The sequence below is a fragment of the Panthera tigris genome, chromosome A1 (assembly GCF_018350195.1).
Source record: "Panthera tigris isolate Pti1 chromosome A1, P.tigris_Pti1_mat1.1, whole genome shotgun sequence".
Classification (NCBI taxonomy): Eukaryota; Metazoa; Chordata; class Mammalia; order Carnivora; family Felidae; genus Panthera; species Panthera tigris.
In genome coordinates this window covers 205175835-205191559 of record NC_056660.1, presented here as the reverse complement: position 1 = coordinate 205191559, position 15725 = coordinate 205175835, and the positions used below count along the sequence as shown (strand labels likewise).

At 38.6% G+C, this 15725-nt stretch overlaps 1 protein-coding gene across 5 annotated transcripts in view; it reads right to left on the bottom strand.

Annotated features, from left to right (window-relative positions):
• Positions 1-8461, bottom strand: part of MROH2B (maestro heat like repeat family member 2B) — a 72400-nt gene extending 63939 nt beyond the window's left edge. The window contains exons 1-6 of one of the 5 annotated variants that reach the window (XM_042995864.1): positions 8075-8460; positions 7942-7990; positions 6263-6324; positions 4723-4833; positions 3016-3175; positions 2202-2300 (exon numbers count right to left, since the gene is read on the bottom strand). In XM_042995864.1, coding sequence (XP_042851798.1) covers positions 2202-2300; positions 3016-3175; positions 4723-4833; positions 6263-6324; positions 7942-7969 — 460 coding nt within the window. In that variant the 5' untranslated portion in view covers positions 7970-7990; positions 8075-8460. Of the gene's footprint in view, positions 1-2201; positions 2301-3015; positions 3176-4722; positions 4834-6262; positions 6325-7941 lie in introns of all 5 variants that reach the window. The other 4 variants (XM_042995873.1, XM_042995881.1, XM_042995890.1 and 1 more) reach the window with 4 other exon arrangements.
• Positions 8462-15725: the final 7264 nt, after the last annotated feature.

The window sequence follows — 15725 nt, the reverse complement described above, 5'->3', positions numbered from 1 at the left end:
AAACAGTTTAAATATCTGCCAACAGGTAGGATGGAAAAATTGTAGTACAGACACGTAATAGTACAGAGAAATGAACATGGACTACAGTTTCACACAACAACGTGTAGGATCTCAAAAATTGACAAAACTAATCTATGGCTGTCAAGGTTGTGGTTACCCTTGGAAAGGATGAAGAAGGTGATGATTGGGAGAAAAGATGAGGTGGCTTCTGGGGTACTAGTAATGTCCTGCTTCTTAACCTGAGTGGTGGTCAAATGAGTAAGTTCATTTTGTGACAACTCATCAACTTGTACACTTCTGATTTCTGTATTTTTCCATGTGTCTGTTTCCCTTCAATAAAATTAAAAAAATGTCGGGCCTGCAAAAATATTTGCACCACCAACCTATACATACTTATATCAACTGCATTAAATAATAGTTTTTGTTCCTTCAGCCCTCATGTTTCACTAGATGACAAAGAAAATTCATAGTTTACTCCTTAACGATACCTCACATGCAAAGAATACTCCGGAAACATCCTGAGTATCTTAGAGCTGGCCATTAACTGGCTAATTCATTTTCTCTTCAAACTGATAATCCCCTGCTATGCTTTGTCATAATCTTGTGTGTGTGTGTGTGTGTGTATGTGTGTGTATGTATGTTTGTGTTGCACTGGCCTATAAACAACATGAGAGAAAGGATGTCTTATCTATTGATGGTATCTGAAACAACAAGCACGATGTCTGCTTATTGGCTGATTGGTTGAATGAAGAGCTAGATGAATGGATGGATTACTACAAAACTTTATACCTGTTCTGTAGTGGCAGTCAGGCAAAATTTGCTTTAGGACCAAAGGGTGCTAGATAACTTTATAACACAAAGACAGAGAATCCCTTATTCAATGCCATGATGATTTCTAATTTTATTTCCTTTTCCCTGTTGGTTGTTGATGTTGTAGGTAGAAATGCTATTACAGACACCAAAGTTTATTTGCAAGAACACAATGTTAGCTGTGATAGTAAGTAAGGAAATTAAAGGCATTGAAAAGTGGGCTAATCTAGTGTAATTGCTCAAGTCATTGAGCCAGACTGTCACAATTCAAATCCTGGCTCTGTCGCATGCTAGCTGTGACCGCAGGCAAACAGTTAACCTTTCTACGTCTCAATTTTCTCATCTGTGAAATGGAGGAAAAATGTTACTTACCTAATAGGTTGTTGTAAGGTTAAAGGAAACAATAATCTTAAAATACCCAAGGCAGTACTCAGGCACATAGTAAATTCTCAGTACGTATCAGATACAAATGTTGCCTTCATTGAGGACAAAACAAGAAGAAATTGACAAAACAACTGAAAAGACTTGGTTGATAGGTCAAGATGACATTCCTGACAGCATGGGCTTTTAAATATTACAAAAACAGTAGTGTTGGGGGCGTCAGAGGTGAGAGGGATCTTAGTAATCCCTTTACTTGATGCGTTTCGGGTGAAAAATGAGATTGAAAGAGGGCAGAGTCACCTGATGGTTCAGTGGATGATCAGAGAGAAGAGCCCAGTTCTCCAGACTCCTCCAAGAAGCCCCTCACTGTGCTGGAAATGTTTTTTCCTAGGAATTCCAGGGCATGTTCTTCTTTGTAGACTCTTGATTACTGTAGATGTATTTTAGTTTTGGGGGGAGAGGGGGTTTGTGACCCACAGTTTGTTTACCTATTTTCCTTAATTTTATGATTGTTTGTATTTTTGATTAGTTTGCTTACTTATCATTACTACAATATTGTGTTATAAGGAAATGCCAAAATTTAGCCTGCTGCTAAGAGCTGGTGAGCTCCTAGAACCATTGTGGGGAAAGTGTGATGGAACTAAAGAAGGAGGGTAGAAATGGAGGCCTTTTAGGGCAGTGGAAAGAGTATGGACTGGGCGGTCACCTAGACATGAATGCTACCTCTCCATCTCATTGACGGTCACCACTTTAAGGAGATTCCTTAATTTCTATGACCCTCAGTTCCTCATCTGTAAAATGGGGTAATAGTACTTACCTTGCTTTGAGGATGGAGAGAGATAGAATTATAATTGCAGTGAGGATTGAGAGAGAAATTTCCATGGGGTAGGCACTCAATAAATGGTAGCTATTATTGTTAGAAAGAACAGAACAAGAGTGAAAGGAAAAATAAAGCATTTGCTCGATTTATAGTGTGGTCTTCACAAAGAGGGAACCATAGGGATACCCACCAATACAGAAAACTCCCTTCATCCTTTCCTCTTCGGCCAGCCTGAGCATGGTTTGCATGGTGAGCAGGGTCATCATCATGAAGGGAATACTCTGGGACACTGCCAAGAGGGGCACAAGAGGAGAAAAGCATTAACCCCTCACACTGGGATGTTCTGTGACTCTTCATGTCAGCATTTCAAGGCTGCATGGGGGGCATGGACGAGGTGCAGCAGGAAGATATCCGCCTCTATCCTTCTCTTGCCATAATGCCTGTCTGTAGTTAGAGAATCAAGGAGTGGTCGGTTTAAAATAAGGTGCTAGCTATAAAGTCACCTGTACCTGTTTTTTGGTAGCAGTTGCTTATGTGGATAATTATTTTATTAATGTCCATCTCTCCCACCAGAAATTTCCTGCATCCCCAGGGCCTAGCACAGGTAATAGGCTCTCAATAAATAAGTAAACAAGCAAACAAATAAATATCTGTCAAGTAAAATGGTGTAGAAAAAAAAATCATAACAAACCCTTAGTTCATGTAAATGTCCAGTGGTTTGTGGAACGTGCCTCCCAGAAAAAGGGCTTTTGCAAAAACAAAGCCAGATGAAAGGGATGGTGAGGGTGGGAGGGAGTCCAGCCAAATCCAGGGCAGCATGGACTCATGGTGAGTCAGCAGACTCATCTATGCTCAGAAACAGCTGCCTAAATCCTGCTATTGTTATTCTTTAGCACAGCAGAAGGGAGGTATGTTCTCCTTTCTGTTGTTTGCACCCATTTGGTTTAGACAATTAGTCAGGGTAGTTGTTTCCCAGGAAAATGTGGCGGTTATTCCCTCCATACCGTAGCTTGTTGCCAGTTCAGCCAAAGCAAGCACAATGAATTCATTTGGTAGCTCCAGTATCCTGAAGTTACTTTGGACTTCATACATCACAGAGTTGAAATCATGTGCAGCAAGAGACACCAAAACCTCACCTGCCAGCATTCTGGTTTCTCTGAGGATCTGAGCAAGAAAAGGAAAATAACGATAACAACTAGAGGAAGAGCAGAGTGAGTTTGCAGAGAGGTAACACTCTAGCTAATATTATGAGTTCCCCTTCTCTATCTTTGGGATAGAGAGAACAGGCTGTTACTCTCCCAGCGGGGGCAGTGGCGGGGGGGGGGGGGGAAGCCTCTAGAGTAGGGGTCAGTAGCTGCCAAAATGGAGGTTATTTATTTTTTTTTAAGAGAGGAGCACGAGCACGGAAAAGGGGCAGAAGGAAAGAGAGTATCTTAAGCAGGCTCCATGCTAAGCAGGCTCCATGCTCAGCATGGAGACCAGTGAAGGGCTTGATCCCATATGTCCCTGGGATCATGACCTGAGCCCAAATCAAGAGTCAGAAGCTCAACCAACTGAGCCACCCAGGCACCTCCAGATGTAATTTTAATGAATGTTTAAAGCCATGTTTTAATAAGGTTCTTATAAATATGAGGTTAATATATGTTTTCTTGCTAATTAGCCAGGCACTATGAACCTAGGATTTATGTTTTGTGTTTAAGTGATGAATCAACTACGGTTGAAAGACTGAAGGGAATGGTGGAAGGGAAATGGGGCCAGGAGTCTAGAGTTTGAGGTTTTAGTATTGTCCTGATCCAGTTATCATTGATACTGGAGATATTTGGAGGGACTTCTGCTTTTGGTAATGCTCAACTAGGTAAATTTGATGAACTCTCCTGCTGAGGAAAATAAAAAGAGCCGGACAAGATATTAAAAAATATACTCATAAAAAAATCACAACAAGGGTAGAATGAATTATTAAATTAAGATCTGGAAAAGATTGGCAATCCGGAGAGATAAGTTCTATAGTTGGGATTGCTTTGCAGTATTTTGGGAAGAATAAACAGAATTTAGTACTAACAAACGGGAAGACCTTGGTCATCCCACTTCTCATCTTTTGGTCTAAGACCCCAAAAGCCTGCATTTAAATGAAAGGTTCAATTGGCCCTCCATGAACTGTAGCCCAACTTGGAGTCACAGATGTGCCCTGCCTCCCCCACCCCCAGCTCCAAAATCTCAAGTCCTGAAATTAATCATGGATTGTTAGTACCCTTCACAGATAACAAGTAAAAATCCTTTCTGGAAGAAAATAACATCTTAGGACTCAAATTATTTCTAGAAATAATTTTTCAGGTATAATGCCTAGCGTATGTAGATAAGTAGACACATGAAGAAATCATAATTCATATGGGAAGACAAAGGAACCTGGGTTCTAGTTACTTGTTCTGTCAATAGCTGTGTTACTTTGAAAAAAAATAAAATGTCTCTAAGCATCAACATGTACATCAACATGTAAATATGATCTCTGAAGTCTTTTTTAGCTTTGCCTCAGTTTCCTTATCGGTGAAGGGATAAATAATAGGTATTGTAATAATATATGAACAAATGAAAGTGATTTGAGGTCCAGACAGCAACATACAAGAAGCTTATAAATGTCCACGTGGATGCAGCTGGGTCAGTTAAAGACCTCTTGCTGGCCCTGACATTGATTCATCATCAAGAATAAAACTTACATTGGTGTCTCTCATGTCCTTAGAAGCATAATAAATCAACCGTTGGACAATTGCATCATCCAAGATGTCGGTATTCTGAATGATGGAAGTGAGATGACTATAAATGTCTTCCTGTGGACATACAAGTGTATACACAGAAATTTGAGTTACAAAACTAAAGGAATCAGATTAAGTCCAAGTGAATAACACCATCAAACTGAGCAATGTATTCCTACTTTACAATGGATTTTATATACCTTAACTGGGGCTTCCTGAACATAATATGCAACTTTAGGAGTGAAGGCTTATATGTAAAGCAAAGTTCTTTCTGAAAACTATCTTAACCTGACAGCATTACTTCAAGGACATCTAACTGAAGGTGGAGGCACCCTAGCTAACATATCAAAGTCTTGAAAATCACTGTTGTAGGGCCCTCAGGGGACTGGAAACGCCCATTACCCTAACTACTGCTCCTACCACTAGGGAGTGACTATGGTAATAAGGAGCACACTGTGATTCCCAAGGAGGCTGATAAGCTATGAAGCTAGATCCTACGAGAGATTTCTATGCCCTTGGCTTTAGTTCCGCCTTGTAGAGAGAAAGTCGTGAATTCTTTTGGACAGATCTTAACCTTTGGAAATCATGGGGCTTGGCCAGGCACTATGTGAAAGGTCCCTTAGGTGGCTACATGGCCTTTGATAGATGAGAGACTGGTGTTCTGAAATGCCCAACAGCCTCAAGCCTGTTGCCTTCGAGGTACTGTGCCCCTGTTGAAGGTGTGGAATAACTCCCTTGCATAAGGGATTCCAATACACTTCAGGGTTGAGAACCACTGATAAAGGTGTATGTAGGCCCTGCCCTTCACAGGGAGGCTGCACTGAATCATGATTAGGAGCAATTTTTTTTTTTTTTTTTTTTTTAAAGTCAGACAGGCTTGTGTTTGGATGTAGTCCTGCTGTTCTGGTCATGTAACTGCTCTGGGTCTCACTCTTCTTAGTTGTGAAATGGAAACAGCTATACCTACCTCATAAAGGTGTGAGGAGTGAATATAATACAATTCACTATTGTTTGGGAAGCATCTAGTGTGCTGCTTCCCAGACAAGTGTCCTTGGAGGTAGATACTATTTTATAAAAGGTTTTTGAAGCCAAGAAAGCCTTCACATCCCAGAGAAATAAATCTCTAATTGTGAAACAGCATCACAGATGAGTAGGGGAGATCTTTTGGGATTTTCCTAGGAAGTTTCAGCTTATACAGGAGGGGACTCATCCACATGGTTGTGAGTCTGACATCCCCCTCTTACCACATCTGCCTGTATAAGGTTATAGAAAGGGGCATTCTTTTGCTAGCTTCCATAATTGAATACTCTGATTTCTCAAATACTAATGTCATTGTTTAAACATTATAATGATTTCCATTATAACTGTATTTTCTGAATGATTGAATGCCACATAAGAAGCCAGAGAGAAAAGAGGAAGTCAAGAGAAAGAAAGAGGTATATGAAATGTTGCAATTAGATTAGAGAAAATAAATGCAAAAGAGACTTTTCTATATTTTCCTTACCTTACTCATATTATCTTCCATGTTCAGCATGCCTAGAGTGAGGTTAATATCTCCAAAAGTATCTAAAATGAACAGGAAAAGAATTAAGTCTCTGCTGAAATGCTCTCCTATTAATTCCAATGCAATAGTTATAGAAATATTTTTTTCTGTTGCCTTCTCTCTCTCATTCCCTCTCTCTCTCCTTTGCCCCCTATCACCCTTCTTCTTTTTTTAATGTTTATTCATTTTTCAGGGAGAGAAAGAAAGAGAGAGAGAGAGAGAGAGAGAGAGAGAGAGAGAAGGGTAGAGAGAGAGGGAGACAGAATCTGAAGCAGGCTTCAGTCTCTGAGTTATCCACACAGAGCCCAAAGTGGGGCTGGAACTCACAAACCACAAAATCATGACCTGAGCCGAAGTTGCCACTTAACCAGCTGAGCCACCCAGGCGCCCCCGCTTCTTCTTCTTGACTGCCAACTCTGATGGCAGGAGCTGTGTCTTATTCATATTTCATATACTTGACATTCTTGCTAATAGCAGATACTTAGTATTTTTTTCAAAATGTAAATTAAAGGGGAAGGGGAAGATAAGAGATGCTATATTGCTAATTATCTCACCTGTCATGTAGGTATCACCCTATACATTCTCTCTATTAAGGCTCAGCTCTCAGATGCCATGAGATTAAACCCTTACACCCTTGAATGTGAGAGGGCAATTGTGTGGTATAACGGTTTACTTTCACTTCCCCCTCAGCACCTCCCCCATGTTGTTTTCCATACTTTGGCCACCTCTCGCCTACCTCTCTTTCCCTTTGTCTAACCTTCTGCCAGGTTCCTTTTCTGGTCCCAAGCTCATGGAAACTTCACTTTTATTTATTTATTTTTATTTTTAAAAGATTTTTAATGTTTATTTATTTTTGAGAGAGAGAGAGGCCAAGTGTGTGAGTTGGGGGTGGGGGGGGACAGAGAGAGAGACTGGGAGACACAGAATCCAAAGCAGGCTCCAGGCTCTGAGCTGTCAGCACAAAGCCCAACATGGCGCTCAAATTCACGAACCATGAGGTCATGACCTGTGCTGAAGTTGGACGCTTAACCACCTGAGCCACTCAGGTACCTGAAACTTCTCTTTTCTGATAATGACCTAAATTATTTTGACTTGCACTTTCAAGGCATATTTATATTTGAATAAATCTCATTGGAAAAGTGAAAAAAAACTGAGTCCAAGGAATTAAGCAATTTCAGGCCACATGGTAAGTTGGCAAGACAGAAACTCTTAGAGGTGAGCCTCCAAATCAAGCCACAGAGCCGTTTAGCACAGTCTGTTTTGGCAAAGCAGATAGGCAACCATCCTTGAAAATTAGGGGAAAATATTTCAAAGGACTCTTCCAGTATTTAAGGTTAAACAAAAGACTTTCTTTGTGCTGTAGCCACTTTCTTCTCAGGTAGACTACATATTTTTAAAGGTAGGGCACGATTATCTCTCAGGCTCCTAGTCTATCAATGGCCCTTTACAATCAATGTGGCTTTATTATTTTTGAATAAAAGGAGAGTAAAAGAGAAATAACCTTATTTTGGTGTACCTTTTCATAACATCTTTAAGGTGTACAGATCTTCCTTAATGACCCACACTATCCCCCTCCCCACATATAGATATGATTGTACAGACACAAAACACTTAGCTCCTCAGGATCCCGTGATGCTCACCTGCAGATTCTTCCATGTCCTGAGTCATGTCTTGGCTGTTTTAGGCTCTCTAAGAGACAGCACCTAAATATCAGAAATAGTATGGCTAAAAAATTGAACAAGAAAGTTGGCAAGTTTCTCACATAAGGCTCACATAAGGTTCTCTAAAGGACATTCCCTCCTCTACTTGATTGGCACAGTGATCTGGAAGCTTCCAGCGATGGGCTGCTATTGAGGAGGATGACGCTGTATTCTACCACTATGACATTTTCTTGCTTCTGAGCTCCTGCTGACCAACAAAATGACTGCATCTCACCGAATACTGTCCCTTGGGTGGAGACCAGAGTATCTGAGAAGGAAGAAATTAGAGACTGGGACTCAAACCATTTTTGTAGACCAAAGGAGTTCCTCTCCCTAAACTTGGGTCCATTGATCACAAATTTGGGAATGGTTTTCAGTGGTGACTTTACTGGCCTGGTGTTGGTAAAGCCTTTATGGTGATCTTGTTGATTGTTCTACTTGGTGAAAGTCAGTCACACAAACTGGGCATGCTCAGTGGGCCGGAATGCCCACCAGGGGCAGTTGAATGGAATGTCCAACTGACAGCAGCAAAGCAAAGCCTTCTTTGCCTCCCTTCCTGTTCCCCATTTCTCCCTCCACCATTCACATGGTCTAGGTCTTGGCCTCACTCCAGACTCAGGCTTTTTTTCTTTGATTCCATTTTCTCTTCTTGTTTTCAAATCATTTTTTATCCACATCCCTTGACTATAATGCTTTCAACTTTACCAGTATGGACCTAAATCTGGTCCCAATGCCCCTGACCCTAAATCTATATGACCACGATTTTCAGTGTATGTCCAGGCTGACTGTATGTTAATGTGGCCGGTGTTAGGTAAGGGGGTACTAGCTGTCTATAGGTCTGGATGTGAAAGGGGCCTTGGAAAGGAGCACATGACAATTCTCATCTGCTGCTGCTTTTCAGTTATTTTTCCTTTATTGGTGAAGTTTATTTCAGACTCCTAAGTCAAATGCTTCCAACTAAATCTTTGAATGCATTATTCTTTTTACAGATTATTTTGCATTGTGTTTATTATAAAGAGCCTCAGCAAGCTGCTAGTTAAGAACATCTAGAGCTTCCCAAGTCAGCGTCACTACTTCCCAGATTGTGTCCATAAGTGCCTAGTAACAGGAATCCTCTGGTGTCCTTACTTAAAATGTCCATTCCCAGGACAATTATAATGAGGGGCAGAAATCTGTATTTTTAATGAACACCCCTAGTGATTCTTGAGCTCACTATAGTCTGAGAAGCACTGCCTAAGATCATTGCCCAATCACCCACTAGGGGATAATTGAAAATTTAGCAGTTATTTGAAGGGTGTTTGTTGTGAATGGGCAAGAAGACTACTGCTCATCCCCAGTGCCGTGATTTGCTCAACCTTGAAGAATAGGCTGAGAATTGGTAGGTCAGAGAGGTACTGAAGTAGCCTGAAACTCTTAACATCTTGTAGGGAAATAAAGACGTTGCAAATTATGTGCTCTTAGAATCTTAAAGAACAACGTACAATAGAATCAATAATAAGAAAGTGAGCTATTTAGGTAATTGTTATAATCAATTTCTTACTCATTTTGTGAATGGTGGCAAATAATTTTTCTGAATGTCTGTATATCAAGATTTCCTTGATTTCATAGAGATTAGGGAGGTTAGGAGATGATTGATTTATATTGACTTTGTAATTTATTCATCAGGGCAATCAAAACACATCTTTTTGCTAACTATTCTTTCAGATATAGCAAATTTACCCATTGATCTCTCTTTTCATATAGTAACATTGCAGATAGATTTTTAAAAAGTCAAACTTCAAAACAACAAATTTACTGTCATTTTTTTCCATTTTTCTGGGCCATCTCGTTTCATTTCCCCATTATTTCCTGTTTTTCTTTTTACACCAGGTTAACACAGTATGGGTTTGATTTCTCTGAAGCCCTGGAAGCATGCTAAACACTAACTCTCAAAGCTAATAGGATGGCATGTGCTGACAAATGAAGTATTGTTTCTGAATATATGTTTGCAAGGAAGTTTAAATTCAGCTTACTAAAGAACTGAATTTAAGAAGAAGTTTAAGAAGAAAGAACTGAGGAGTCTCCCTGGGTATATGATAACCATTCCCTTGCAGTTTAACTTGACAAGTGAGACTACCCAATCCCAGAACTACTATGCCCAAATGAGGTATTATCAGCAGGAATATTAACAAGGCAGTAAAGGTGAAGTATAAAACTATGGGAGGGTATCTATCAATCAATCTATCCAATATCAAAATTTATAGAAATTTACATTTTTGTGGTTTTAATGGTTTTATTTTGGAATACAATTCATTTGAATGTTGACATGAATCCTTTTATTCTTTAAATGAAGAATTAGATTTTATAAAATATATTTAAAATGGAATTAGGCTCTGCTTTTTTTTTTTTTTTTTTTTTTTTTTTTTTTTTGCAGTTTTAAAACATAAGCCTAATTGCTTACACCTGGTGTATAGAAAGGTAAGAAATATTAGATGGTAATTTTATACAGGGCTAAATGTTGCCCTGCTTTTTTAGCAGTCTCTCATTTGCTTCTTTCTTTTCCTTCCTCTTCTTCCTCCTTCCTTTCCATTCTCTCATGTCATTTTCTCTCCACCCCCCTTTTCTGGTCTCTCTTACTCTGCTTTTTCTACTTGTTGTAAACAGTAACAATAAGTGGATAATTTTCAGCATAATTCAGTTGAGTTCCATTTGAAACACATTTACTGACTACTTCTTACGCAAGAAACCCTATGATAGAGCTGCTCGGACAGACCATGATGAAAGAGGCCATGTTAACCTCAAGGAATTCATGGTCCATGGGGAGAAGCCATTCTGCTGATACAACTAACTGAGACAATGAGGCAGAGTAGTGATTGTTATGACTGAGGAGTAAACAAAGAACGAGTTATGAATTCTTTGCACAGAGGACAGGGGTAACATTTGAGGTGGTCTTTGAAAGTAGAGATGAGTCCTCTAAATGCAGAGAAATCTTTTTCTCTTTGTCCTTCTCTAAGTAGAAGACAGCAGATCCTCTAACTTCTTCAGCATGAATAGTGAACATGATAGCATTTTCTTGCTTTTTCTATTTTTTTAAACCGAGATTTAGGCTGTTATTGTTTTCAGAGCAAATATACAATGTTTGCGTATGTCTTTATCACAAAATATATATTCAAAGTTCATTCTTTCTTTCTTCCCTTTTTCTTTCTTTCTCTCTCTCTCCTTTTTTTTTTTTTTTTTTTTTTTTTTTTTTTTTCCCAGAGAAGGGTTCATGTATGAAATAAAAGGGAAAAGAAGAAACAGCATTAGACTTGGACTAGACTTGGAGTTCACAAACTTCATGTGTGTCTAAGTTTTGATTCAAACTACCTGGTTGTATTACTATGAAAAAAATCAGCCTCTCTAGACTGAGTTTGAGTTCCCAACTGCAAAAAAATGAAAGGATCAGATTAGTTGACCTAAGGATCATTTTGTGCATGAAGCAACTTTGTTTTCACTTTCTTGGTAATACCAAAACAATGTACAATGTTTTTAATTACTAAACAACAAATTTACAAGTGACTTTTTTTTTTAATTGGGACCTTCTGTGGATTGGGAATTTCTTACATTCTGCACCACATAAACCCAGCATGGAAACTTCTTTCTACCTTGAATTTATAGGAGCAGCTAGTGATGTAGGGAGGAGGTCAGAGAAGTTTCCAGGGACTGAATGCAAGCCAGCCATCACTGGGGACAGCATGGTCAGACATGTGACTATACCTCACAGCCTAATATAATGACTGAGCCTCATTTAATGCTTCTTGATTAATAATCCTTAAGAGATATTAGCCATGAATTGCTAATCTGAAGCATGTTTAAACAGCAGCTGCTTTTCTGTGCTTTACTACGCATGATGCATTTTTAAACTGAAAATATGGTTTTATAGTCATCCTTTCAGGAATTCAGAAGGAGTTAAGAATTGAAGATAGGGAAGGAAATTGTCAAATGGATTTATAAAATGGTTTCATTCTTAAGTGATACATAACTGAAGGTCTTGCAGGCGAGTAATTTTCTAGCAAATTGTTTCGCAAATACCTCTCTTATTAGGCATTTCTAGCTTTGTTACCAACAGGTGCCAGGAGAGGAACATAGACTGACTTCATAAATTGAGTAGTGAGAGAATCAATGGGGGTCCTTTACCTCTGGAAGACCTTGCTTAGCAGCCTGGCATCTGAGGGAATTTGCTTTCTGTGACCTAGAGTTCATTCAGCCTTTCCCAGAGCTTTTAGAAGGTCTAGGTTTTAACGGTCAGTTACCTCTTGTATGCTCAGGTCATGTTATGAGAACATCTTTTTGAATGAAGAATTCAGTTTTAATGGCTGCTAGATAATTGAAAGTAGGATACTTTCATTCTCTCAGCTTTTCATAGTAAGTTACTTGGGCCACATAACTGCCTAAGTAACAACTCTTAGAAGAAACAGCCATCGGTATTATATTTTTAAGGATTAAAAGACAATTTTATTACCTCCAGCTGAATGTCTCACATTTAGAAAGAAAAATCTTTTACTGTTTTTTTTTTTAAAGAAAGAAACACATCTCTGTTTTGATTACTTTTATAAGATTAACAATGCATTTCTAACTCATGATTTTGGTGATTTCAACGGATTCTAGATGTGCCTTAAAAATGTGAATATTTTCGTGTTACACTTAGAGATTTTCAGAATCCCCCATGTTCAATGAGGTTTTTTGTTTGTTTACTAATTCTTTTATTTAACAATAAAAGTTTTGTTTTTTCTTTAAAGTAGTGCTATCAACATGAAAAGATGCTCAACATCACTCCTCATCAGGGAAATACAAATCAAAACCACACTGAGATATCACCTCACACCAGTCAGAGTGGCTGGCTAAAATGAACAAATCAGGAGACTATAGATGCTGGAGAGGATGTGGAGAAATGGGAACCCTCTTGCACTGTTGGTGGGAATGCAAACTGGTGCAGCCGCTCTGGAAAACAGTGTGGAGGTTCCTCAAAACATTAAAAATAGACCTACCCTATGACCCAGCGGTAGCACTGCTAGGAATTTACCCAAGGGATACAGGAGTGCTGATGCATAGGGGCACTGGTACCCCAATGTTTATAGCAGCACTTTCAACAATAGCCAAATTATGGAAAGAGCCTAACTGTCCATCAACTGACAAATGGATAAAGAATATATATATATTCCATTATATATACAATGGATATATTGTATATATATTGTATATACATTATATATAAAGAATATATATATATATACCATTATATATACAATGGAATACCACTTGGCAATGATAAAGAATGAAATCTGGCCATTTGTAGCAACATGGATGGAACTGGTGAGTATTATGCTAAGTGAAATAAGTCAGGCAGAGAAAGACAGACGCCATATATTTTTACTCATATGTGGATCCTGAGAAACTTAACAGAAGACCATGCGGGAGGGGAAGGAAAAAAAAAAGTTAGAGAGGGAGGGAGCCAAACCATAAGAGACTCTTAAATACTGAGAACAAACTAAGGGTTGATGGGGGGTGGGGGAGAGGGGAAAGTGGGTGATGGGCATGGAGGAGGGCACCTGTTGGGACGAGCACTGGGTGTTGTATGGAAACAAATTTGACAATAAATTTCATATTAAAAAAAAAGTACATAGGCCAGTGGTCCTAGCCTTTTCTATATGCAATTTTTATCCAACCTATTTTCATATTGAAAATCAAATCAATCATCACAAATCAACTTTTATAAACTGGTTAACTATCATACATTATTAAAAATTAATATTCAAAATTAAAAAAAATAAAGTAGTGCTATCAAAACTGTTCCTCCTGACCCTGACCCTCATAGCTGCATTGGAGTTGGGTTTCTTTTCTTTTCTTTTTTTTTCTTCTCCAAGATTTTATTTAAATTCAAGTTAGTTAACATATAATATAGTATTGGTTTCAGGAGTAGAATTTAGCAATTCATCAATTACATATAATACCCAGTGCTCATCCCAACAAGTGCTCTCCTTAATGCCCATCACCCATTTAGCCCATCCCCTCACCAACCTCCCCTCCAGCAGCCCTAAGTTTGTTCTCTGTATTTGTCTCTTTTGGTTTGCCTCCCTCTATGTTTTTATCTTATTTTTCTTTCCCTTCCCCTATGTTCATCTGTTCTGTTTCTTAAATTCCACATGAGTGAAATCATATAATATTTGTCTTTCTCTGACTTATTTCACTTAGCATAATACACTCTAGTTCCATTAACATTATTGCAAATGGCAAGATTTCATTATTTTTGAGTGCTGAGTAATATTCCATTACACACACCCACACACCCACACCCACCCACACACACACACCCACCCACACACACACACGCACCCACACACCCCACATCTTCTTTAACCTTTCATTAGTTGGTGGACGTTCAATAAGTTTTAAAAAACTTATTAAATGAAACTATTCAAAAACATTTTAGTCAAGAAGTGGTGGTAAAAAATTAGCTAAGTTTCAAATAATACAATTTCTGGTTACCAGTAGCACTCAGATATGAACTGGGATTTTTGTTGGAAAGGAGGCTAATCATAAGATCATAAACTGGATCAAGGATTGAAAAACAAAACTTGACCTTCCTGGCTGGTCCTAGTGTTATATAATTCTCCATCTGCTTCCATAGTGCACAGAGAAGTCCAAGAAGATGAATCTAGAGCCCATGTCAGCATTTTGTAATTACTAAACCAGAAAAGTAGGTATAAATATTGGAGATGTTTAGCAATGAAGTTGCAATCTCTAAGTTTCTATCTTCTGTACAATGGTTAGTTGAAAAAGGAAATGCAAGGGGAAGATGTTGCACTGAGTTTTCATTAAGTTATTACTATCTGTTATTTTGGTTTGGGTTGTTCTCGCTTTTGTTGTTTTTATGACCTGACTAAAAAATAGACTAACCAGACCAAATCATTCCAGCAGCATTAAGTTTATCGTGGTCTTAAGAGCATGGTTTCTGAATTTAAGAGAAAGTGTTCTTCCTGAACTCTATGAAATAATCATGCTGATGATATAATCAATCTAATTATTAATTAGTCAATTGTTAATTACCTACATGTTAATTACCTCTTAAGCATTTTTCTGTTCTGTATTATATCTCATAAAATAGTATTCCTTATATCTTCACTGTGCCTTGGTGGTATATTATTTTACAAAAGCAAATAAACTTTTCTTTGTGGTTTACCACCTAAAGCATGTAACTTCTAAGTCTGTTTCTATTCATTGATTCTTTTTATTCCTCTTATTGGTTATATTTTCCTGCTTCTTTGAATATTTTTCATTGGATGTGAGACATTGTAAATTATTTTTTGTTGGGTGTCGAATATTTTTAAGCTTTGTTCTGTGACACAGCTAAGTTACAGGGGAACAGTTTGACCCTTTCCACGGTTTCTTTTATGTCTTGTAAGGTATAAGGACCAGACAACCTTAACGAAGGGCAAATTTGGCCCTACCACTCAGGTGATATTCTTCTGTTGTCTTGTGAGTTATGAAGCTTCGCACTCTGGCTGGCTGAAAATATAAGCTATTCCTAGGCCTGTGTGAGCTTTGGGGTCATTACTTCCGTTCCTTTGGCATGGTTTGTTCCCCAGTCTTAGTTCTCCCCACGTGTAACCCTTATTCACTCCTCGGCTGCAGACCAGAGGTGAACGCTCTGCAGCTCTCCGGAGCTTTCTCCATTGCAGCTCCTTCCTTCCCGGTGCCATACTCAC